The following is a 23,644-nucleotide window of genomic DNA, read 5'->3' as shown; positions in this document are numbered from 1 at the left end:
CTATCATTTTTAGGGTTTGGGGAGAGTTCATAGAACCTCTCTGAATATTCAAAATAATTTTATCTTCTAAAATGGATATAGTAAAATCAGTTATTTGGGGATTCAGAGACTAGAACAACCCTACACAACACCCTCTGTTTTACATACTGGTATGTCTTAAATAGATAATTTAGTGGCTGACACTTGTTATGTTTTGAGTGAGCTTACAGGAGTGCAGGAATGATGTGGGGAGCATAGTGCAGATGGAACAGTGCCAGGTACACAGTGAGCAAGAGATGCCACTGCTTTTAATGAGGAAGTACTATCCTGATATTTTGGTAGTATTGCAAATGTCCTCGCTAATCATCTAGGAATGTGCTATCTCCACTGCACTGGTCCCTTTGCCTACACTTGTGATTCGCAGTTCTGGTTCTTGGATAGGTATCCATTCTACGAAGGAGGCTTGGAGCAGGAGCCCCATTACAAGGGTAGCTTTGTGATTCTTACCTCCTCCTGGTTTGTATATCTGGACTCTCCTGGGAGTAGTCCTTGATCATTAGCCATCTCAGTGCTGTTCCTTGAATGAATCTTGCTTTTGACCTACTTTCTAGAGCCCAGATCCTTTTCTGTCATCTTTACCCAATTTCAAGGCCATTTGTTAGTGCTTCTTACTACCTTGTCACTTGGACTCACACACTAGACATCTGCTTGGAATATTGAAACCTGTGCAAGAGCATTGCTTTTCTTTTCTAGACTTCAGCTGCTGGTGGCTTGGCACTTCTCTGGCCATGTATTTTCCTAGTCTCTCTTATTCCTTCCCTCCAGTACCAGACTCACCATTTCATCTGTTATACGTGTTCTATGATTTATTAATAAGATAGAAAGGAAACAAGGTGATTAGAACCGGGTGACGCCCTCACTGCAACCTTAAAGCCAAGATCTGCTCAACCTGACCCTCTAGTTATGGTCTTTATCATGTGTGTGACAGAAATGTCTTCCTCGTAAGATTTGTATTAAGGCTGAAATGGGTGGAGCAATTTGGAGGCTCAGATGCCATTTTACCCAACTTCTGCATATGAAGTAAAGAGAGGAAGGCCTGCACTTGTTGTCTGTACTGCCATGTGTGTCCTTGTGGTGGGTATGCATCCCGAGTAATGTGTTGTGAGATGGTTTTGTGATGTGTGAGCATTATAGTATGTATTCTTGCTCAAAGATGGTTAAAGTCCTTAGTAAAGGCTGTAACCTTGCAACCTTTGGGACCAACATTTTGTTGCATATATGATCTGCAAAATGCTGCACAGTCTATGACATTATTGAGTTTCTTTGACAATTAAATTTAGGATTGCAGTTCAAGTTGGATCAGCTGCCCTTTAAAAAGCATCCATTTGCAACTCAAATAAGAGCTTCTGTTTTTCACAGCTGGTTTAGCAACTGTTACTTATAGGAAACACTTCTAAGTATTGTGTAAACTGTATGTTGTGGAGATAGAGCGCTTCACTAAAGCAGGCTGCAGACTGATCCTCACTGTAGCAGTACAGCAAACATGTCGAGTTAGTCCTTAGGAAAGTAACCATTCCACGCGCTTCTGTATGAGATTCGTGTGGAAGTATTTTGATTTTGACTCTGAATACAGGTTTTTCAGAGTAATTCTCATAGTTCATAGAAGTCACCAATAGGCTTCAAATTAAGTGTTCTCATAGAAAGCACATATTCTGTGAAATATAGTTCTGTAAATGAAATGTAATCATAAGCCAGGCATCTAGGCATACACTTACACTTTTATAACTTGGGAGGTTAAAGCTTGAGGCTTGCGTTCTAGGCCAGCCTTGGCTCTGAGTGTGTGTGTGTGTATGTGTGTGTGTGTGTTCATTAATATGATACCCTTCTCCAGATTGAAAAACAATGAAACATGGAAAGTTGAGGTAGAAGCTAAAAGGAAAACGTTTCAGTTAAAATTGTTTGTTTTGTGTCCCTTCAGGTAGGTAGGGTATTAGTATATCCCATACAAACTGAGTTACCAGTGAAGATATAGGAGGACAGTAAAAAACACACTTACTCTTAATCTAAGCAATTATAAGTAAAATATAATTCCAATGAACATATATCCCACATATAAAATAAGTAATATATTACTCAATTGTACAAACGCATTCCATATTATGGAAATAATGGGCAAGCTACCAAGAATGTATTTTAAAAAAAACTGCAGATGAAATTATACAGAATTCCTTGATGCTGAAACCAGGCTGGGACTGACGGGCTAAATGAAGTAGGAGACATTTACAGATAGAGACATAACCTCAGTAAGATAAAAATATGTTCAATTTAACATGAAGAAATATGAAATAGCTTTGAAACGGGATGTTGATTTGGCTTAACATTATTATTCACTAAAATATAGCTGCGACCAGTTACCAAAAGATTTTCACTTGACTGAGCCAGCTGAGCCTTAAGAGGAATGGTGACTGAGACTTCCAAAACTCCTTTCATTGGAACTTCAATAATTTGCTCATCTTTTTTTTGCATTTGTGAGTAGGTTGCATGTATTGCTAAGGAAGATAAAGGGGCAAAGGAGTGTGAATGGGTGTTTAAGTAGAGTATCATTGAGAAAGGCAAAGCTTGGGGTTACGCACTGTGTTTGCATTAAGATGCCACTGACTAGTTGTGAGGCCTCGGGAACTGGCAATCCTTTGCTTATGGGATGTGTGAATCTTATCCAGTGTCAACCAACCTTAGCTAGAGGTACCCACTGTGTTGGCGTGGGCATTAAATGAGCATCATAATGCCGGCGCTTAGCAAGGTCCATAGGAAATACGCAAATGGTGGGCATTTTAGTTGTTAACAGAAGGATGAGGAAATTGAAATGGTAACTTAGGCACATGCACTATTCTAACCCAGTACGTGTGTGCGAACTTTACTCAGAATGAGAGGGAGGACCTAGTAGTTTCGCTGGAGTTTCTGCACAGGTTTTGGAATTGTTATCTACCTAGTAGTTTAATCACCACATCTATGGTGGGGTTGACAAAGCAAATACTGCTGTCACTTTATTTTTTAATGTTTGGTAGTGTGGTAGAAATGACACAATGGGAGGTCACCTCCTCCGAGGTATTCTTTTATGTAGAAGCTCAAGTTGCCTGTAATCTGATTCTGTTGCTTCTCCTGCTGGTTAGCACACCCACCGTGTGGGCGGTACTCTGTGCATTGAGCGTGTTTGCCTGGGAAACCTGTACGAATCTGCTATAAAGTTATGGCAACATTTAGTGCAGTGCATTCTGCATTCTGAACTGTTTGTCCATCTCTGACATCACTTTCAAAATGAGACAGCTACAACTGAGGTCTCTTCACCCATAGCCGTATATATTATGAAGAAGATACTTATATTTAAGCAACTATATCCTGGACCATCAGAGAACAAAACAAACACCATTAGGAACTTTCTGGTTAGCAATTAAATATAGAGATTAAACAGTTGGGCAATGACTCTCCAGGCCTTCGCTATTCCAGTTGTCTCACAGTCTGGAGGAGGGAGAAGAAAAGTCCTGCGCTGTAGGGTAGAACAATTTGTAGAAGCTGACCTAGGGGTCATGTCCATTCCATGGATGCCCGAGTCACTGTCACTGCAGTTCAGACCTTCTTGCTGCACATCAGTTCTGAGTATGTTGCGGTGCTTGAATCAGTCACCCCTGTGCTCCTATGACGTTTGACCAAGAAAACTGCCATCTGTGGGAGTACTGTGGCACAAGGCTTACTTGGAAGGTAGATATATCCAAAGCGACATTCTCATTAACTTTACATGGATTTGTATAATAATCAAGTAATTATTATTATAAATTTTGTGGTACTTTTGATAAAATCCACTCATAAGAAACAAGGTATACATGCTGTATATAAGTATATAGTTTTATACATATATATATATATAGTATAAATTATAAATCTGAGGGACATATACCATCAAAATATTGATCCAACATAAGTATACAAATAGCTCCAGGACAAGATTGATGGTGATATCATTGTGTTTACCTCTTGGGGTTCACCGGACCCATTGATTCCATAGCCAATATGTTTTCATTGAGATCGTAGCAAGATATGTTTGACAGCAACTTCAAACTGTCAGAACCCACTGTATACTTAAATTCTGCAGTCATCTGACATCCTATGTGTCTGGACTTGTTTGTTAAGATGTAGCTACCAGTACGTTAGAAGTGTCTTCACTCTGTCTGACTACTGGATGCTGTATCACTTCCCCCCAGCGCCTTCCTGGTGATGGTTCAGAGTGTTGGGGCTCTCAGTGCTCCTTAAGTCTTTTAAGTGGGGTTAGAATCCTAGGGGTAGAGATTAATATGATTCATTTGTGAATGTGGCAATGTTGTCTGCACTAATTATCAATCATTTTACTGACCGAAAGAACTCGGCTATGGGGGCTGTGTTTCCCAGCTGGGAACATTGCTGTCTATGTTGTTGGTTATGGTTGTGGCTGGGCATGTTTCTGAAAAAGCATAGAAATGGGGTTATTCCCAAGGAAAATTGGACTTTATTAAAACATATGTGCACACACACACAAACTTATGGACCCTGGCTAAATAGACCCAGTTAGGATTTCAGATTTTCACTTCAAAGCCCTGGCTAGCTTGCAGTTTTTAAACTGCTAAGTTTATCACAGCAAGTGGAGACAGTGGTTAGAGTACACCAGCTGTAAATTGGTCCAGAACACTAAAAGGGACATTAGCCTCTAATCAGACTCTAACAGTTCATTAAGCCTTCCTTTCCAGCCAGTCCTTCCCCTCCCCACCCCCACCCCCACACTAATGTACAGCTTGGCCCAGCCTTCCCTTATAAGGTATCTTTTCCCCTTCTCAGCTGGGTAAGGCTGCTCCAGGGTAGGAAACTCATCCTTCACTGACTACTAAGGAAACGACCTTGGGAGGCTTTGTGGGGGGAGATTCCCAGAGCTGCTGAAAGAAGCTAGCTGAGTGGTGGAGGGCTGTAGAGCCACACATCCCCCCCCCCAGAGTAGCTGGTAATGCTGCAAACTGGAGGCAACAAGCTACAAGTTCTAATCTGAGAACTTCATGTGTAACGGATACCCACCCATCCCACCCCCGCCTTGAAGAAAGGATTCTAAGTTTGGAAGACGTTAACTGGGTACACCAGCGATATCTAGCAATATTGTACCTGCTTTTGCCTGCATCTGTTAGAATGTGAAATACTGGCAAAATATGGTCAACGCTGTGTACTTCCGGGAAAACCTGACAGGAAGTCTTAGTAAGCCAGGAGATGTGATCTTTTTGAATGTTCCTTGTGACTAAGGAGAGCTAGGGCAGCTTGCCATTTTCTTCTTGTTGGTTTTCTCAAAGAAACTATTTGCCAGGAGAGGCTTTCGAAGTTGTACTTCTTAGAATATTCTCATTAGGGAGCCCTTCACTGGTTCTGCGTGTGCCCTGTTGGTAGAATTTGGTAATAAAATCTCCCCTGTGATTTGTTGGAATGGCGTACTTATTTAACTTTTTCACGAAAACCAGCTGCCTGAAAAGTGAAAAACATCAAACTCCGGAAATAATACTACCTTTTATCACCCTGTAGGCAAGTATTTAGGAACTGCATAGATAGATAGATAGATAGATAGATATAGATATAGTATATATAATATATATAATATATATAATATATATACACACACATATATAAGCATATACATATACATTATACATACAAATATATATGCATAGACATATATATGCATATACACAGATTTGGTGTACTCACCAATTAACAAATGTTGAGATGTATTTTTAATAAGTTGATAAGATTAACCCACAAGAAACAAGTTATATGCACATTTGGGAATATATATTTGTATGTATATAATACAAATTTATACATGTATATGTATAATTCTTTTATCACACACACAGACACAAACACACACATATGCATACCCACTTAGTAAGATCTCTTCAGTGTCCTGTCACCTCTCTAAGGCCACTGAGCACAGAGACTTCCCTGAAACCTCAGGATCAGTCATGTCAACTCCATGAGTTGATTCAGCTTCTCGAGTTGAAGTTGGCATATTTGGGATGTGTTTTACAAGTCAATTTGGGTCCCGCTTGTGTGTCTTTCTGATTGCCTGTGTAGATGTCTGATCCAGAAAGTACCTAAAGCAGAGAGAATTGGTGAAACATAAACTGGATTTCATCTTCTCCTCAGCTCATGAACTCTTTTGAGCCACAGGTTCAATGTAGCTTTTCTTTAGAGGCAATAACCTGAGCCAAAAAATGTGTAAGAATAACGTCCTGTTCCTTATTGATGTCACTTACCTGTTCCCTTTGAAATTAAAACCCACGTTGGTTCTTTTAAAATAGTTTCTTGGGAGCTAATATGTAGGAATTTTCATTTGCTCATAATTGGCATAGTATAAAATTTCAACAAATCTAGGATTATATTATTTTGTCTTGAGATTATTCAGGCTTAGACAATATAAGTTTTTGTTTGTTTGTTTGTTTTCTGGTTTTTCTCTAATCTGACTTTTCATTTATGGCTCTGTACACAAGACAGCTGGCAGAACTAAGGATAAGAGAAAGAACCTTGCCGTGTATTTCCTCCCACTATTGAGAAGGTGTGATAAATTTTCCAGCCCCATATAAATTAATGTAATGCTTCCACACCGCAGTTTATTATGGCCTGACCTCCAACCCAGGGGTCAGAGAGTCACATTGATTTAGTCAACTTCCTAGTCATTATTTCAAATGAAAGTTCACATAGGAGGATAATTGGTCATGCTGATATCCTCATTTAATTAGGCTCCATTCTTGAAGAATTAGGTCAGCAACACTTGAGGGTTGGCAATGAAGGAAGACTCCCAGGGATGGCCTCTTCTGGCGCTGCTTCGGAACTGAATCTCACTCTTTCTTCTATCCTCAGAATCTCAGCGCCCTTGAGAACAGAATGCTAATGCTTGATGGAATGCCGGCAGTCAGAGTCAAAACCGAGCTTGTGGAATCTGAACAAGGGGTAAGCAGAGACCTCCGCAGAGGCCCCCTCCCTCTCATGACTGGCCCATTCACTTGCAGAGTTGCCCTGTCTCTTTTGTCCCCTGCCTAAGGAATCACCTGAGCCTGTCTGTGGTTGACTCTCATCCACTTGCAGCCTTAGACACCAGCATCCCCTTTGAGGTGTTCTGAAACTTAGGACTTCATGATGCACCTGAGGAGACAGACCCTTGTGGCTGAGTGAAAATTGCTGCATGCAAAGCTACCAAATCCAGAGTAAAGAGAAAGTATTGAATGTAAGATGGGAGTGTAACTCCTCAGTGTAAAATTCTAAGTTAGGAAATGGCAGAGAATAGGCATGGGAGTGCTAACTGTTGGTTAAATGGATTTCTTGGTTGTATTGTATCTAGTGCTTCTCCCTGATATTTAAAACTGTTCCAATTCTAGATGGTTGAGAAAATCGGGACAGTTAATGTGAAAAGTACCCAAAAGCATAGCTAAATTCATAAATTAATTTATGGATACAGGGTACCTAGGAACACAGAATTCATATGAAACCACAATTGGCAATTTTATTATTAATAACATTCAAAGCTTCCCTAATGGAAACCAATAAGGCCAGTATAAACAATTAGGGCATCTGACCATGGCATTTAAAGGAGAAATCACTATATCCCTGGGTACACACTGGCGACACACCTTATGACACTGCTACCTCTTAGGCAGCACAGAAAGTTGACAGGGGACATAAATAAATCCATCATTTATGCCATACTAATGTATGCCTTACTAAAAGAAATCAAAACTAAACATTAGTAATTTTGTAAAGAAATCTTTGTAAAAAAATTTAAATGTTAATATCGCCTCACAAATATTGGCTGACAATCAGTGTGGTCATGTCCATCTGGAACACCCTTAGGCCTAGCATCTTAGTGTGCCATCATCTTGGTCATGGCTGCTGAGGTTAGGGACCTGTAGGAGCCCTTTGGTTCTTTCAGTAAGTCCCACATGCCTCTGCACTAAGCAGCCCCTTGTAGCATCTCATCATCCTCTCTTTTCACTGCAAGCCTGCGCGCCAATCAGGTCTCTCCAATGGCCCCTGAGGAGGGGACTTCATCTGGATGTGTGGCACTGGCTTTTCTAACACTGAAATCAAATGTGTAGAGACTGTTCATCACTAACAATCCTTGAGGTCTGTGCTGCAATAAGGACCCCTCCGTGCTCAGAGAGTAGAGAGTATCGTCAAAGAGAGGAGCACACAGGACCAGTGTTAGCCCTTCAGAGATAAGCTTTGTGGGAAAGTTCTGTGTTCCTCTGTAGCTTCCGGTCAGGCCCATCAGGTTAACCTTCCCCATCCTTCAAATCGTACAGTTGGCTCTAACTTTGAATACTTAACCTAACAACAGGAAGGACTTGTATATGTCTTCAGTGCTCTATAGACTTAATTCGTTTCTCTCTGCATGGTAATATAGGGAAGGGGGCCTTTTCTCGCTGATAGGGAGAAAGGAGGAAAGGGCAGTCTGTATTTCCCAGCTTTCCTTTAATCTTATTGTGCTTTCTTCAACGTGAACAACAATAAATCTATTGAAGCCGTACATGTTAGAGAAGGGCACAAAGGACAGAAACTCATAAGCTATGGTGTGGACCGGGGGTTAAAACCAGAGGTCACTGTTCCCAGCCTTATAGGCTCTAACAATATGTAGCAAATTCTTTCTACGTTTTGGTCATTTTTCAGTTTCATACTAAGGTTTGTGTGAAAGACTCAGGGCTTTCAGTAAATAAAGACCAATATTCACAGAGTTTTATAGTGGATAGGAATTGTACATCACATGATTTGTAGAAAGTTCTGTTTGTCCTTAAATGTGGACAGGAAACATTCCTGAGCTCCTAATTATTAATTAATTCCTATTCATTAAAATCAACTTTGTCTTCCATGAGTGGTGCAGATGTTGGTCCTCTAATTAACTTGTACATGGTGGAAGGAAATAAAGTCTTTGTTTTTATTTCCGCTTTATATGGACTTCTTAGCTCTACTACTGATATAATCCTCTTTTCTTCTGTTGGAAAGCTTTAAGAGAAACTGCCTGTAGTGTTTAATGACATGATTATGACTTCAACTCTTCAGAGACTATAATAATTTGCATTTTCTAAATTTTTTGACTCTCCTTACAAATAGATAAAATCTAAAATTTTAGTGATTTTCCTGTCAGACCACTTTTCAGTAGAGATCATGGGACAAGGGGTGCATAGCCTGAGTTCTGCACCTCCGATTTATTTTTAGAGAAAGAGAGCTAGAGCTTTAAAGATTTTTCTAACACCTTTCCCATGTGATAGCTGATTGAAGTTAACGTGTCATAAAACGTCAATATGTTAGAGATATTTAAATGGATGTTCATGGGAAATGAAGTTATGGAGTCTTGAAAATGGTGACCTGTGCTGGTTACAAGGAATAAACGTGGAGGAGACCCTGCTATGTGGTAGCAATCTATAAAGATGTCTGGAGTTGTCACCTTTGTCCAGTCTGTAACAGCCATGTCTCACAACGATACTGCCTTTAAGATACACAAATCAACCTTAAGTTTTTTGAGAAAGTAAGTGGGGTTTTGCCTTGTTTTTTCTATGCAACATATTCAAGAATTTCATGCACTTTCTGTTCCCATTTCCCATGGCAGACTCTCTTCTGTCCTGCTTCTGGTAAATTGTCCCTCAGGTTTCCTCCTGCTGTCCACTGCTCTCTGCCTGTTTCACTTTCTCCCAGGAATTCAGGACCTAGTGAGGACATATCACAGTCTTGAAGGAAGATGTGGAGGATAACTGGGATGAGGGAGAGTGGACATGGTTGATAGACTGGGTAGCTGACTGAATAAGCACCCGAGCTCACATCTGAGTCACCTTGCTGTCTTTGTGTTTTACTTGTACACACAAGTAGCTCCTCTGGTGTTCGACGGCTACCTCTCAGCATTAGAAAAGCTTTCCCTCATGCCCTAACCTCAGATCACAGAATATCAAATAGATAACAAATTTGGACATGGCTAAATCTTTCTTGGGAAGTTCTGACTGCCATTCACTTAAGGAAAATTCTAAGTGTGGATTTTGATTATATTTCTTGGGTCAGAATGAAAGCTCTTAGAGAGTAGGGGATATTTCTTTGATTTCTTCTTTGTACTTTTATTGGTTCTGAGTACATGCCACGTGCTCAATTTATGTGATTTATCCAATGTGTATTCATTCTACCCATCCTGGCATGTATGTAACTGCAATCAGCTTGTGGTCAGCTTGATTTGTCTACCTCATATGGTAACTGTGGACATAAACACGGACTAGCACACTTTGGACACTAACATTCTCATTGGGGCAGAGGTCCTTGTCTTGTAGCCATGTGAACTGAGTAGGAATAGCCACATACAGGCATTAGCTTGCTCTGTGCAGAGTTCCAAGGCTCAGACTTTTAGTGATGTTGCAGATCACTACACTGTCCCGTTACTTCAGTTTCCTTCAAGCTCGTCCTGACATAGGATATGCTGCTCAGCAGCCTGCAGCACGGGAATGTGCTCTTATGGTACACTGCAGAGGCACAGCAAGGAATGAGGGAATGACTTTGTCCGTGACCTCTGGTGCATCTACCCTGCTGTTAAAAGAGCTTCCCAAATGCTGCCAGCCGTTGGATGTTCTAACGTGTTTTTTAAGCAAAGGAGGACAGCCGAAAAAGAGTTCTAGAACTATCATACTAGAGAGGAGGCCGAGTAAAGGAAAAGGGGCTCCGTCAAAGACAAAGTACGACTTTATTCCTCGCCCCGCAGTTTACCGGCTTGAGCGACAGTAAGCAGTTTCTTCTCATCTCTGGTCTTTCCTGTCCTCATCTGTGCAGTGGGGATGCTGTGGGGGAGATGCTACTTCCCAGGCGTCCTCTCTATCTTATGACCTAGAGGGTCGAGAGGTGAGGGAGAGCACCTCCAGTGGTAGATTTCGCCGTCATACTCCAACTGAAGCTACTTGTGCGTGGACACCAAAACCGCAAAGACATTAAAGTCGGTCCTGTGAGAGTGCAGCTGCCTATTGCATCAGGTACCAGCTCTGTCAATCATGCTAATTCTCTCTCAGCCCACGTCCTTAGCTGGGGAGTAGCTTAACCACTCAGCCACACAGTAGCTTGCCTGTCTGTGGTAGAGAGGTGATAAACACTCTCCCTACCGAAGAAAACAGCAATCCCCGTTGGCTACAGTTTTCCTGAGTTTTGGTTTTATTTTTAGTAGAGATTTTTTAACATATATGTTAGTTACACTGTGATTTAGCAAATACATTTAAGGTAAATTTCAAATTGCCTTCCTTCCTACCCTGGACTCTAAAGTATTGCTCATTCTAAGCAAGGGCTTTCCCAGGTAGCTAGATCTCCTTTGACTTTCTGTTTGTTGAGACAAGGTCACACTAAGTGGTTCAAACTGGCCTGGAACTCAAGGTATAGCTCAGGTAGGTCTTGACCATTTAGCCTTCAAGAGCGCTAGGATGGCAGGCTTGCATCTTTTGATTTACCCAGAGCAGAAGTTGTGATGAGCATGAATATTCTAGACACAGGGGCGTGAGGGGTTGGGAAGGCAACAGAGTCTGCTGATTTCCTTTGGGAGAGCTTGCGGGAACTTTTCCAGAACATTCTTCAGGACACTCCTAGCCCAGGGCTGAAGGTGTTTCTGTCTCGCAGCGTCCTGATGAGCTCTGTGAAGCAGCGGTAATGGAGGAGCCTTCATGCTTTATGGTACTCATTATTCCTCATCATCTCAGCGCAGGAGCTCATGAATAGGCAAGGCTGGGTGAACAGTGATTCGTTCAGACACTGTTTATTGCAAGCGAGTGCTTGTTTGCCACGCGGCACAAGGGAGAGGATTCAGAGACCAGTGCTGTTTTGAAAGAGACCTCAATTCTTACACCTCCTAAAGGAATATAGACAGACGCGAGGACTGGAGCTGGACTTGGAGATAGGCTATGGAATGCTTGCTTAAGGCAGGCAATTGTGTTACAGTTCTGCAATGTTAGGGACCAAAAAAATCCAACAAGGCTCCCTTTTCCCTTAGTGAATATCTTTGTTTAATTTTACATTAAATCTTTAATGTACATCCGTGTGTGGAGGCTTGGTTAGACACAGTTACTTTAATGATTTTGTCAGAAGTAAGGAGGAGGCGTTTATTAAAAATGCCACTCGTGTTGCCCTTTAACAGGCCCTCATTATTTCCCCTCCCACTGTGGAACAAGGGCTGGCATTGCTAGGAAATTGGTAGACTTATCTTAGAGATATGAATTTGCTTATCATTTCATATTCTCTGATGACCCACAGTGGAGCTCTTTTGATCTGTAGTAAAATCTTAGAGTGCTAGTAACATGGCTTCACAGCAAAGCGTACACAGGCACTGTGATCATGCTAATGTGTGAAGTCTTTTTTTTTTTTTTAAGAGTAGAAAAAAAAATTCTACGCTCACAGAATTCCTGTTTTTAGGGAAGAGACATCCTCTACTAGAGATGCAGAGTTGATCTGAATTTAATAATGTCAGAATGGCCAATAAATGTATTAATAGAAAGAATTGAAAATCAATGAGCTGTGATAGTAATTACAGATAGTACCCAAGGGAAATATAACTGGAACAGAAATCGGCTCCCACAGGGCCTGCCCTGGGCACCGGAGGAAGTTGGTAATTCTGTCCTTCCTCCTTCCCTTTAGCTGGAGTCTTTCTCCTTCAGCTTTATTCTCTTGCGACCCACCATCCCGAGCCCCCACCCTCCCATTATGCTACAGTGGTTCAAGGTTCCCACAGATGACCAGTTGTCACTACAGACTCATTAAATGGGGAGAATGGAACACGTGATCCTTTCTGAGAGAGACATTTGCATTTGTATAGGGTCAGTGTGTTATATAAAAAGGGATATTCCTTCATATGCTTTAAGGAATTTCATGATTTGGAGTAGAAGCGAATTAACCTTTTGGGTTAATTTTGAGCTTGTGCCAGACTGTGGTCCAGGTTTCTCATCCTTGCCACAGGAGTGCACATATGTATACCATGAAGCATGTGTTTCTCTCTGTCTAGAGATGTTTTCTTGAGCTCACATTTGAGTGGTGATACAGTTTAAGAAGTGCCTCACAAAAATATTCTACTTAACCCATGGAAAAATTTCACTTCTGATCAGGAAGGGTTGATTATTGTGGGAATCGACTTCCAACACAAACTCCTGGAAGATGAAACAAAACAAACATCCTATTTTTAACCTATTGTACAAGAGGCAATGGCCCTCAGCACAAGAGCAAAACCAGGGGTCGCCTCCCTGTGACCTGCAGGTAGCATTAGAGCTGCAAAACGGGCAAATTACCAAGAAAGGCCTGCAAGTGTCTCCATGTGGAGCAGAAAATGGAACCTGGAGAGGCTGTGACAGCTGGCAACAATGGAAGAAAAGATGGCGTTATTATAGTGTTCCAGAGACCTTCACAGAGGGCATCAAAGCCTTTGGCTGGGTGATTAGCTTTCTGCAAAAGAAGGAAGGCACACATCTACCATCTAGAGGGACAGAAGCCAACTGATGCTTAGAGCACACATGTCTATGCAAACCAAAATGCAAACATGGGTCCTGGGAGGGCCCAGAGAGACCCCCAGCTTGATGCTGGGTTGTGGGCTAGTCCTAGAAACATCAGACTAGTGTCTTCCCTAGTCAGTCTGGAATCAGCCACTGAAAAGATCAAACTGGTCTGTATGTATGTAATTCATCCCTGTTCCAGAACCTAAGCCACCCCAGAGGAAGTCACTAACCTGGACCCCTAAATAAATTGACAAGGGCAGTGTCTGGCATCCAGCCAAAACAGGTACACATACAGAGAAGTAGAAAATGTAGAGAAATTAGAGCATCCACACACTCAACAACAACAAAACAGGTGTTTTTGTTACTGTCAGAGATGAAGCGGTCAGTTCATCAGCCGAGCACCATAGTCTTGGATAGAGCTTAGGAACCAAGTGCATCAAGGTGATACCATCTCTATCTATCAACAAGATTGCCGAGATAGCCCTGTGTCTAAGATCAGAGAACCAGTAGTGGGCATAGAATGGTTAGGGACAAGTCCCTGTCTTCCCAGTTGAAACCATTTCATTATTGCAAACTGTCTGTCTTTGTAGCTACATTTTTACAGCTTTTCTAGCTAATAATCACATTGATTGGATAATAAACAATTTCCAGTATTATATTGATGTAAAAGAAATATCAAAAGCATATTACTAAAAAATTTTAATTTAATTTGGCCCAGTAAATACAGATTTACTTACAGAGGTCAAGATACTGCATGTAGTCTGCAGTGAATGCACCCAGCTTCGGATTTCTTCTTTCCACTTGTTATTTTTTATGATGGTTTTGTTTAAATATATTATTTCCATTGTCTTTTAGAAAAGATTCTGCTCTCTCTCTCTCTCTCTCTCTCTCTCTCTCTCTCTCTCTCTCTCTCTCTCTCTCTCTCTCTCTCGCTCTGTGTGTGTGAGAGTGTAGAGTGTATGTGTGTGTGTGTGAGTGCCACTGCTCATGTGTGAAATTTAGAAGACAAATTGAGGGAGAGAGTTGTCTCCTTCTATGATCTGGCTCTGGGACTCAAACATGGGTCCCCGGGGTTTGGTGGCTTGCCTTTACCTGCTGGGCCCCATCTTCTTCACAATATGTTTAGATGAATCTATGAAGATAATGACTGAGGTAGTTCATTCACTCAAAGCCGATTTCCATTAAAAAAAAAAGGCCAACTTGTTGTTTTTAAATTTTAGAGAACATTTCATTCATTTTTATTACCCTTTTAAAAACTTAAAATTATTTTTTAATCGAGTGGAATTAATCAAACTATAGATGTAAATCCCTAGCCTCCATTGGCCAAGTCAGGCATGGCAAAGTAGCAAGACAACTCTCCAGGATTATGGGTCCATTTCTGTGGCCAATTTTATATAAAAGTTGGACGCGTGGCCTCCTTCTAATGCATCATCATGATGCCACTGTATTTGCTAAAGATGAAGGCGATGCTGTAAGATGAGTGTTTGCTGTGAACCATGCCTTTGTTCATGGCACAGTTCAGAGACCTGGATGGATGGATATTATTTTCACTAATACAATCTCCTCATCTTGAGAGTCATATAACCGCAGGCAATATTGCATCTGTTAAGAATAAGATGCTTCCATTACTAAGAACATTACCAGTCGTTTGCCATAAACTCTTTTGCAATAGAATTTGATTTTCATAGACATTGTTATCAAATCGATAATGTCTATTATCCTATCAGTCATAACACAGACACAGAGGACTCGTGTCTCTGTTTGCATGACCTTAGCTTTTTTATTTTCTTTTTTATAAATTTTATTTTCCACAGTGGTCACTGACTTTTACATTACTATCTCATAAGTAGATATAAGTGAAGGTTGTTGCCAGATTTTCTTCGGGTTACACACTCACAAACACATACACACACAGAGGTGGGTGGAGAATCACATAAATAATAGTTCTCTTCACTTAAATGTGGCCATATACATATACATAGACATATATGGAATGTATACCTATATATCTTCACTTTTCTGAAAATTGGGACAAGTTATATGCCTATAAGTTTGCTAACGAGGAGAAGGTAAGCCATATATATGTCCAAAGCAAACTATTCAATCCTTCAGCCTCAATTTCTTCTACTGTAAAATGGGACTTATAATAATACCTAGCTCACAAAATGTATGGGAAGAAGAGAAGTTTGGATGTGTAACGAGTTTATACAAGCAACTACAATAGATGCTGCCTACTGTTTCAGCCTGCACTGTCCTGGCTCTTCTCTGTTCTTTTATTGCGGTCTCTTAGATCGCAAGTTCCAACACAAACACCCTCTTCCACAAATAATTTCCATTGATCTCCTAAAGGCCCACACTTTTATTGAGTCTTATGTACAGGCAGTACCCAGTAATTTAACAGTTAAATGGGTCCAATTCTGTCTTGTGTCCATTAACTCTTCTAAGCTTGGTTTCAGTTTATTTTATGAGCTGAATCTCAGAAGTGGAACATGTTAGCCATGAGTCTGACTTGAATTACGTCTGTGGTTTACCTGAGAACCATCTTTGTACTAACGTCTCAGGAAGCATATTGGAAGGCAAATGAGGGATACTGTGTGCACGAGCTTTTGTTTGCCTTGCTGTTTATAGCAATCTCACTCAACACCATTAATCTTCTTGCTGTAATCCCACTGTAATTGTGATGGCATCTCTCATTAGCAATGGTCAGGTAAGCTCAGGCTCACAGAACTAGCTGTGTTCTATCTTTAAATGATGCTTTTCTGTAATGCAATCACTGTTTAACAAAGACCCTAAGTGAGAAAAAAAATCAGAGAATATTTTTTTAAAGACCTCCAGGAATCAGTGCCATTATTTTTATTTCCTAGAAATGCCTGTTGACATCATGCTGCTGGTTAACTTACTGAAAATGCTTAAGCTAGCTGAGTTTCTTTGGTGTTGAAAAAAAAAATACTTTTTCTGACTTCTCAGTCTAAAGCAAAAAATAGCACCACAGACTGCCTTTGACTTGGTGTGCCCCATGGAACTCAGACTGCTACTTAGTGTGATAATCTCGTATTTATGTCAGTTTTTTGAGCAGACAAGCTGTCTGGGGATCATGATGCTGTGAAAGACAAATGAGAAGATAATGAAGTCACTCCCTGAAAATGCAAAGATGCTCAATAGCCATGGTATGACTACAACTTAGGCCTAGAACCCTTAACCACAATCCAAAGGATTTTGTCATCAATACATTTAAAGTGCTAGTGCATATGCACCATTCAGATTTTCCACTGGACTACGAGTAGATGTGTCCAGTGTTTAATGACACAGAATACTACTGGCATGCGTTAGTGCAGGCACACACTTTAAACGGAAATGGAGTTGTGTCTTACTGGTAAAAGTTTAAGCAGAAATAGTGAAGACATGAAAGAACAATCTCGATGGTGGAGAAACAGTGTGCAAATGAGTATCTATGTGTGGACACACGGCCTCTACTTACCCAGGCTACCAACTGACAACATATTTAGTTTTAAATAAAAAAATGACAGTTGCCTTTTGCTTTCCTAAATCATTTACTATTGTTGGTATTTATTTTATGTGCTTGGGTATTTTTCCTGCATGTGTGCCCATGCAGAATGTGCATGCTGTCCTTATGAAGGCTAGAGGAGGCCATTGTATCCTCTGATACTGGAATTATAGGTGATTGTGAACTGCCATATGTGTGGTGGGAATTGATTTGGTCCCTGGAAGAACAGCCAGTCCTCTTAACCACTGAACTACCACTACAGCCTTTATTTTGTTGCTTTGACTGTAGAATCCTGTTATTTATAATATAGAAGAATAATGTTGGCCAAGTATTGATTTTGAGTGAGTGGTAGGAGAGTGGTCATTATCTATGGCTCCAAGAAGACCCCTAAGAAAGCTGGTGGAGCGGCCTCCCTTTCTTTTCTTTCTTGTGTGGCTCTTTACTTCTGATTTCTCAAGCCTGTTCAACTATTATGAATTTTAGCATTTTAGCATTCATTTGGAGGAAATTGGAATTATCGATATCTGTTCACATAAAAACTGTGCTATAGTTGAGTAGTTAGCTGCTCAGACTTCACTCTTCGTTCCCTTTCAGATTCCGTATGCCATTCCATTTGTGTCATATTGCTTCATTATGATTCTGGAGAGATGATTTGGGAAGAGGCCAGGGGCTTTCTTGGGACCACGGGTCTTATGGAGCCGGAGAGTCCTATGCTGCTTTTTGATGCTGTCCGTTGACTTCCAAAAACTGGGAGAGTGATTCTACAGACTCTCTGTTTAACCCAAATCCGCAGGGATATAGCTGTGCCCTGAATTTTATCTCTGGTTACCTATAACTGCAGTTGTTTAGCTAATTCAAGTGCAGAAACCACCTAGGCTAAAACCCCTAGTCTTTACTCTGTGTCTATAAATTATGTGTTTGGGGGTGGAGTTCTATTCACTCTGCACAGTATGCCATTGTTGTATAGTCTGCCTTGGCTTCCTTGTTATGTATTTAGTAAAACACACTAAAGGAACACTGAAGCAAACATATAGAAGAAACCCCTGAAATCCCTGGGAATTACGTATGAAGTTCAGCCTTGGACTGTTACAGTTCATTATAGACTTCCTTGTTTAAAGAGTTGGGTGTTCTACCTCACCCCTCCTTGAGGTGCTGTAGTCAGTTAACAGGTGATGAAGGAGGGAGACATTCTCTTCAATGGCTTAGCCATGGTTAAAGAATTCATGTGCCTGAAAACAGGATTCCATCCATGCATTTATGCTTAATAGTAATGAGATAAATTATGTCATTAAAAAGAGACACACAAAGGTAGAAGAAAAGCAATAATTGAATGCACACGGAGTAAGTAGAAGAAGAGAAGAAGAGGGGGTAGTAAAGAGTCAGAAAAAGAGGAGCAAACAAGGGTAAACTTAAGTCTGTGATGCAGTGACGATGGAGCGTGGCAACATTACAGGTCCTGAGGCAAATTATCTCAGGGTCTTCCTCCCACCACTTGGTGACTTTTCGTTGTCTACCTTTCTGGTTGACCTAAATACTTGTGACTGTTAAGTAAAACTTGTGAAATGTAGAAGCAATTAGGCTCCACCAATCCAGAGGCCAAGAAAGTCACCAGATATATCAGAGACTTCTCTGTCTTCCTAAAATCTGCAGACCCAATGCTGCCCTCCATGTATGGTCAATCCATTCTTACTTGTGAGTTTCGTTTTCGGTTTTCAGAGAGTGTTTTGACAATGGAACACTGGTATGTGGAGCGACCTGAGTCTGTGGACCCGGGCCGTGGTCACTAACATTCGGTTTCAGAATGAAGGGCTCTTACTTCTCATTGAGGTCATCTCTACTTTGCATGGCCAAAAGGAAAAGAAGTCTCGGTTGGCAGGGCATCCATGTGCTTGGGCTTTTCCTGCAGGCCTTATTACAGAATGAGAGACTGTGTGTCCTGACCCCTTTGCTTCCTGCTGCCTCTGACTTCTGAGGTGTTAGCAGCAAAATCAGACCTCTTTTGTAAAGGAACAGTGAAAGGCTTGGTACTCTGCCTGCAATTCCTGGGGAAAGCATTCCTGGCTTAAGATCTGGTCCTGTTTCAAGAAAGTGCACTGAGCAGGTTAGTCTGGAGATACTCTAGGGAGGTTTGTCTTCCCCCTTGTATCTGAAATTGTTTAATAGATAAATGTAAATTCCTGGATGTCACACGTGATTCCTTCTATCTCTTTGAGAGTTGTGAAGAAATTTACCGCCCTATATGGCCCATTAAGTGCTACAGGGAGAGGACTGTGCCACTGTCTCCAGCAGCCTTTGAGTTCCTGCAGAGCGAATGAAGCCCCATTGTCCTGACTAGCATTGTGTTCCAAGTTCCAAGGCAATTACCAGTGGATCAGGAGCTCTGTGCTTATCTCTGTCTTTGAAGCAGTAGTTTCCCAGTTTTTTTTTTTTTTTTTTTTGTCATTGACATTTTATTTTACCTCTTCTCTGCTAAGAGAGTGAATGACTCATTTAGAAGTTAAAAAATACTTGAACTGCTTAAAATATTGATGTTCTCAGTGCCATAACTTGGAAGAGGAGGCTTTTAAATGATGTCTGCAAAGATGCCACATCTTTTGAGTAGCAGGAGAGTGTCTGTTGGAGGGAGTCAGTCTCAATGGGAAGTCATCTCAGAAAGCGTCTCCAAGGAGCTGTGGCTTCTGACTCATGGCTACCCTGTGGAAGGGGCTTTGGGGGGTGTAGGGGGGAGGTTAATCTGCAGCCTGTGCTCCCTGGCCAAGCAGAAACTTAGTGCTAGAATTTTCTGGGGTATTCCTTTTTAATTATTGTTAAGGAAAAGTGTCGCATTTTGGATTTTCCAAGAAACTTACAAGGGGCCTTTTGGGTTCCTGATTTCTTTTTTCTTTTTTTAATATTTTTTTTTATTACGTATTTTCCTCAACTACATTTCCAATGCTATGCCAAAAGCAGCGTCTAGAACAAATGTCCGAGTTCTCAGCTAGCACTCATTTATCCTGCCTTGACATCTAAACCTGTGTTTTTGTGACCCAGTATCTGTGGGTTCCAGCAGAAAGTCCCTGTGTCTGTCTCGTCTGACAGGACTGGTCAGAGTCTACTTCCTTTCTCAGATCAGATGGAGTCCATTCTCCACTGCCCGCAAAACAAAAACAAGGAGAAAGACTGTAGGATCCCTCCCCGGAGCCCCAGTCAATCGCTTTCTCCCAGGCTGCCTTTCTTTTCTCTGGATCCCGTCTGCTTCAGCAGCACAGCATCCTGGCTTCGCCAGTCTTTCTCACTGAGAGGCAACGTTCGACCCTATGTTGGAATGTCTGAAACCAGAAGCTCTGTAGCATTTTGAACTTGTGCTCCTAAGTGAAAGGGCCAAATGGCAACACACATGACTTTGCAGTTCACACTCCATATCCTTCAGGCAAAGAAAGAGAAGAATTTAGCTCTGTTCAGTTTACATAGAACATAATGGTTTAGCTCTTTGGAAAAGATAACAGTGTAAACAGAAAACAATTCCCCGGGAAGTAGACCATACATTGATTGAGTCAAGTGGACATAGCATGGAATCAAGCCTGTTAGGAGCAGAAAATCCCCAGGTTTTGCATTGCTGATAAGCATAATTACCTGAGAATGTTCACACACAAGAAACAGACAGGATGGGAATGTATGTGATTGGCCAGAAAGAGCTGTGTAATTGTATGCAATTAAATTCACTATTTCTTGGGACCCCAAGCACATAGATAAAGGGTTTTTAATCCTTAGACTGCTCTTTGCTCTATAACCTTTAGGTGTGATCCTGGAGCTCTAGTAACAGATACCTTGTTTGATCTTTAACAAATAAAGAGCGTATTTCCTCCTTTCTGAGGGCAAGGGTTACCCTTTGCAACTGAAGTAACCAAAAAGTAAATAAATAAGTCAGTGTTCTCCGGAAGACATATAGTGTGAGCTGCACTAGGTCCCTGCAGAAACAATTTTAAAATATTTAAATTCCTTTAAAACGTATACCAGTCAATCAATCAATTAATCAATAGATGAGATGTTGGTAGGAGTTGCTTTTGAAACTAGCAGGACAACTGAGACCATTGTTTCTGACCAAGGTTTGTTGAGGTCTTTTAACATGGACCACTGCGTTTGATTTTTAGTGTAGCTGTATTTCTAGCTGAAGAATTTAGTCTTAAACTGTGTTAAGTTTCTTTCTGAACCAAAGCTTTGGAAATTCTTATATACGTAATAGAAAAGTGCTAGTTGGGGTTCATTTTCTACCAGACATAAAGATAGAACATATTTTTAGTCATAATAATGAGAGAGTGCTCTTAGCCTGTAAGTTCTGTCAACTTGTTTGTGGTCTCTGCTATGCTCAATGTGAACAGGGGAGAAAGATGACTTGCAGTGAGCAGCTAGCTAGCCCTGATCATCAGAAAAGCCTGCTTGCCAGCATTGGTTTTGGAAAAGATGGAGAATTCTTCCTAGTGGGGGGATCTTTAACTCTGAGAGCAAATTGGGAGACAACCATGGGGGAATGGTGACAAATATGGGGAACTAAAAGGTGAGTGGACAGAGACAGACAAATATGCCACAAGCTTTGGGTTAGGAAATGGAGAAAAGGAGATTTCAAACATTATTCATGAAAGCTACATCTTAGTTCCTGACCATACACTGATATTGCTGTTTAAATATTCATTTTTCTTTGAGCAAAGGACAACTGGGTTTTACCCAGAAAGCTGCTTGCCCACTCTTGGTTGGTTGGTTTTAGATAGATAGATAGATAGATAAATAGATAGATAGATAGATAGATAGATAGATAGATAGATAGATAGATAAACAGATATGTAGATATAGATATGTTAGATGATATATAGATATATAGGTATAGATAAATTCCCAAAACAATGCAGACTTCACATACATATGAATTTGCATATCTGGGTGTAATTACAGATTTACATATATAAATATATTTGTTCTTTGTGCATATTTTATGTATATACCTTGAATACCTATATATATGCATTCAGTTTTTTATGTGTATACACACATATGTATATAAATATATATATATATATGTGTGTGTGTGTGTGTGTGTGTGTGTGTGTGTGTGTGTGTATCAGATAATTCAGATACATGCTTATATCTGCACATAAATAATTCTGCACACAGGAACAGCAAATGACTTTGTGTTTTGCTGAATTTGCAAACACTAGCTGGGCAAAAGCAGACCATCAGAACGAAGCTGAAGCTGAAGCCGATGCGGATATATAGTGAAGACCTTCAGTAGAAACTGTAGACTCTACTGCTTCTGGGGTGACTGACTTGCTAGAATGATGAAGTTGAGGGGAATCAAAAGAGAAGTCAGTTGTAACAGTGACCTATTTACATCTCCTTTCTATAATGACTCAAAATAAAAGTATTTAGCAGAGACTGCTGGATGGGGCTCTAGATTTACCAGATACAGTTAACTTAATCAATGAAAATCATGTGTTCCAACCTTCCAACCCACTGGATGGGATATTTGCTACAATATCAAGATCTACGGACACAGTCAAATGAAATGTTAAGAATTAATTTACGAGAGAAAGTCATTAGGGAATATTATACTATGCTAATAATATACTTAGGAATTTAGAATGAATAAACTGCGCCAAAAATTAAACAGAATCTGTGAGAACAGATTGTGAAGTGATGCAGTCAGTCAACTTTGATTTTTTTTTTTTTTTTTTTAACATTTTGCATTCTGGGTTTGGAATTTAGAGAAAAGTGAATTCCTTTGTTATATCAGGATGAATCAACAGAGGACAGGTAGGATATTTCAATATAACCTGTAAAGATGAAGAAAATCACACTAGGATGTCTTTAGGCCAGTGCCTTGCAAGGAAGGTTAACACTCTGCTGCTTGGTTGCACCTGAGGAGATGCTAACCCTTCTAGAAAGATCCATGCTAATACTCGGGTGGATCCCTGGGATTTGGTGGAGAAACACAGAACTTAATTTCTGAATTTGCTTTCTACTTTTGACTTTGCCGTTGGAGAATGCAGGGACTTCCTGTGACATGAGTGTCCACTCCTGAACACAGGGTGTACACGTTGGCGCCTGCCAGCCTGTGAAACTTGGTCAGCTCATCTCCAGAATTGGATTGTTTTTAAGATCCTCCACTTCACAGGTGTTTGCTGTCTTTTCGAACCTCAAGAATTTGTCAGCACAACTCAAAACCTCGAATTGGGAGCAAATGAAGCAGAATTAAAGAGCCAGGGGGAAACAGGGTTGAGAAGACCTTAGTCTAAACCTCCCAGTGGCAGCTAGGGTTCTTGTCGCACAGCCAGGCATCCTACGGGAGAAATAGAGCATGGAGCCAGATGCAGAACCAGGGGCTAGGAAAGAATTCCTCGCTGGATAGCTGGACATTCTTTCCTTTCCAGAGCAGGCAGCTCTTTCAAAGTTTTGTATTATCCCTGGAACTATGTCTGATTCTCATCTCAGACTCTGAACGTCTTTGTGACTCTGTCCTTCATTATGGAGTATTTTTAAATGTACCTAAAATAGATCTGTGTAGCAATTTGTTTACAGTACTGGAACATGGGGTGAGATGGCTCACAATCTTCCTTAAGGATGATAGTATTTAATGTAGTTT

At 40.8% G+C, this 23,644-nt stretch overlaps 1 protein-coding gene across 11 annotated transcripts in view; it reads left to right on the top strand.

Annotated features, from left to right (window-relative positions):
• Klf12 (Kruppel-like factor 12) overlaps nucleotides 1-23,644 on the top strand; it is a 419,711-nt gene that overhangs the window by 169,128 nt on the left and 226,939 nt on the right. For all 11 annotated transcript variants that reach the window (XM_011244971.3, XM_030247664.1, XM_006518625.4 and 8 more), the window contains one exon: nucleotides 6,904-6,993. In XM_011244971.3, the coding sequence (XP_011243273.1) occupies nucleotides 6,928-6,993 (66 nt within the window). In that variant the 5' untranslated portion in view covers nucleotides 6,904-6,927. The remainder of the gene's footprint in view (nucleotides 1-6,903; nucleotides 6,994-23,644) is intronic.

Source organism: Mus musculus, chromosome 14 (assembly GCF_000001635.26).
Source record: "Mus musculus strain C57BL/6J chromosome 14, GRCm38.p6 C57BL/6J".
Taxonomy (NCBI): domain Eukaryota; kingdom Metazoa; phylum Chordata; class Mammalia; order Rodentia; family Muridae; genus Mus; species Mus musculus.
Note: the sequence above shows the minus strand (reverse complement) of the source record. Positions and strands in the feature narration are given on the sequence as shown.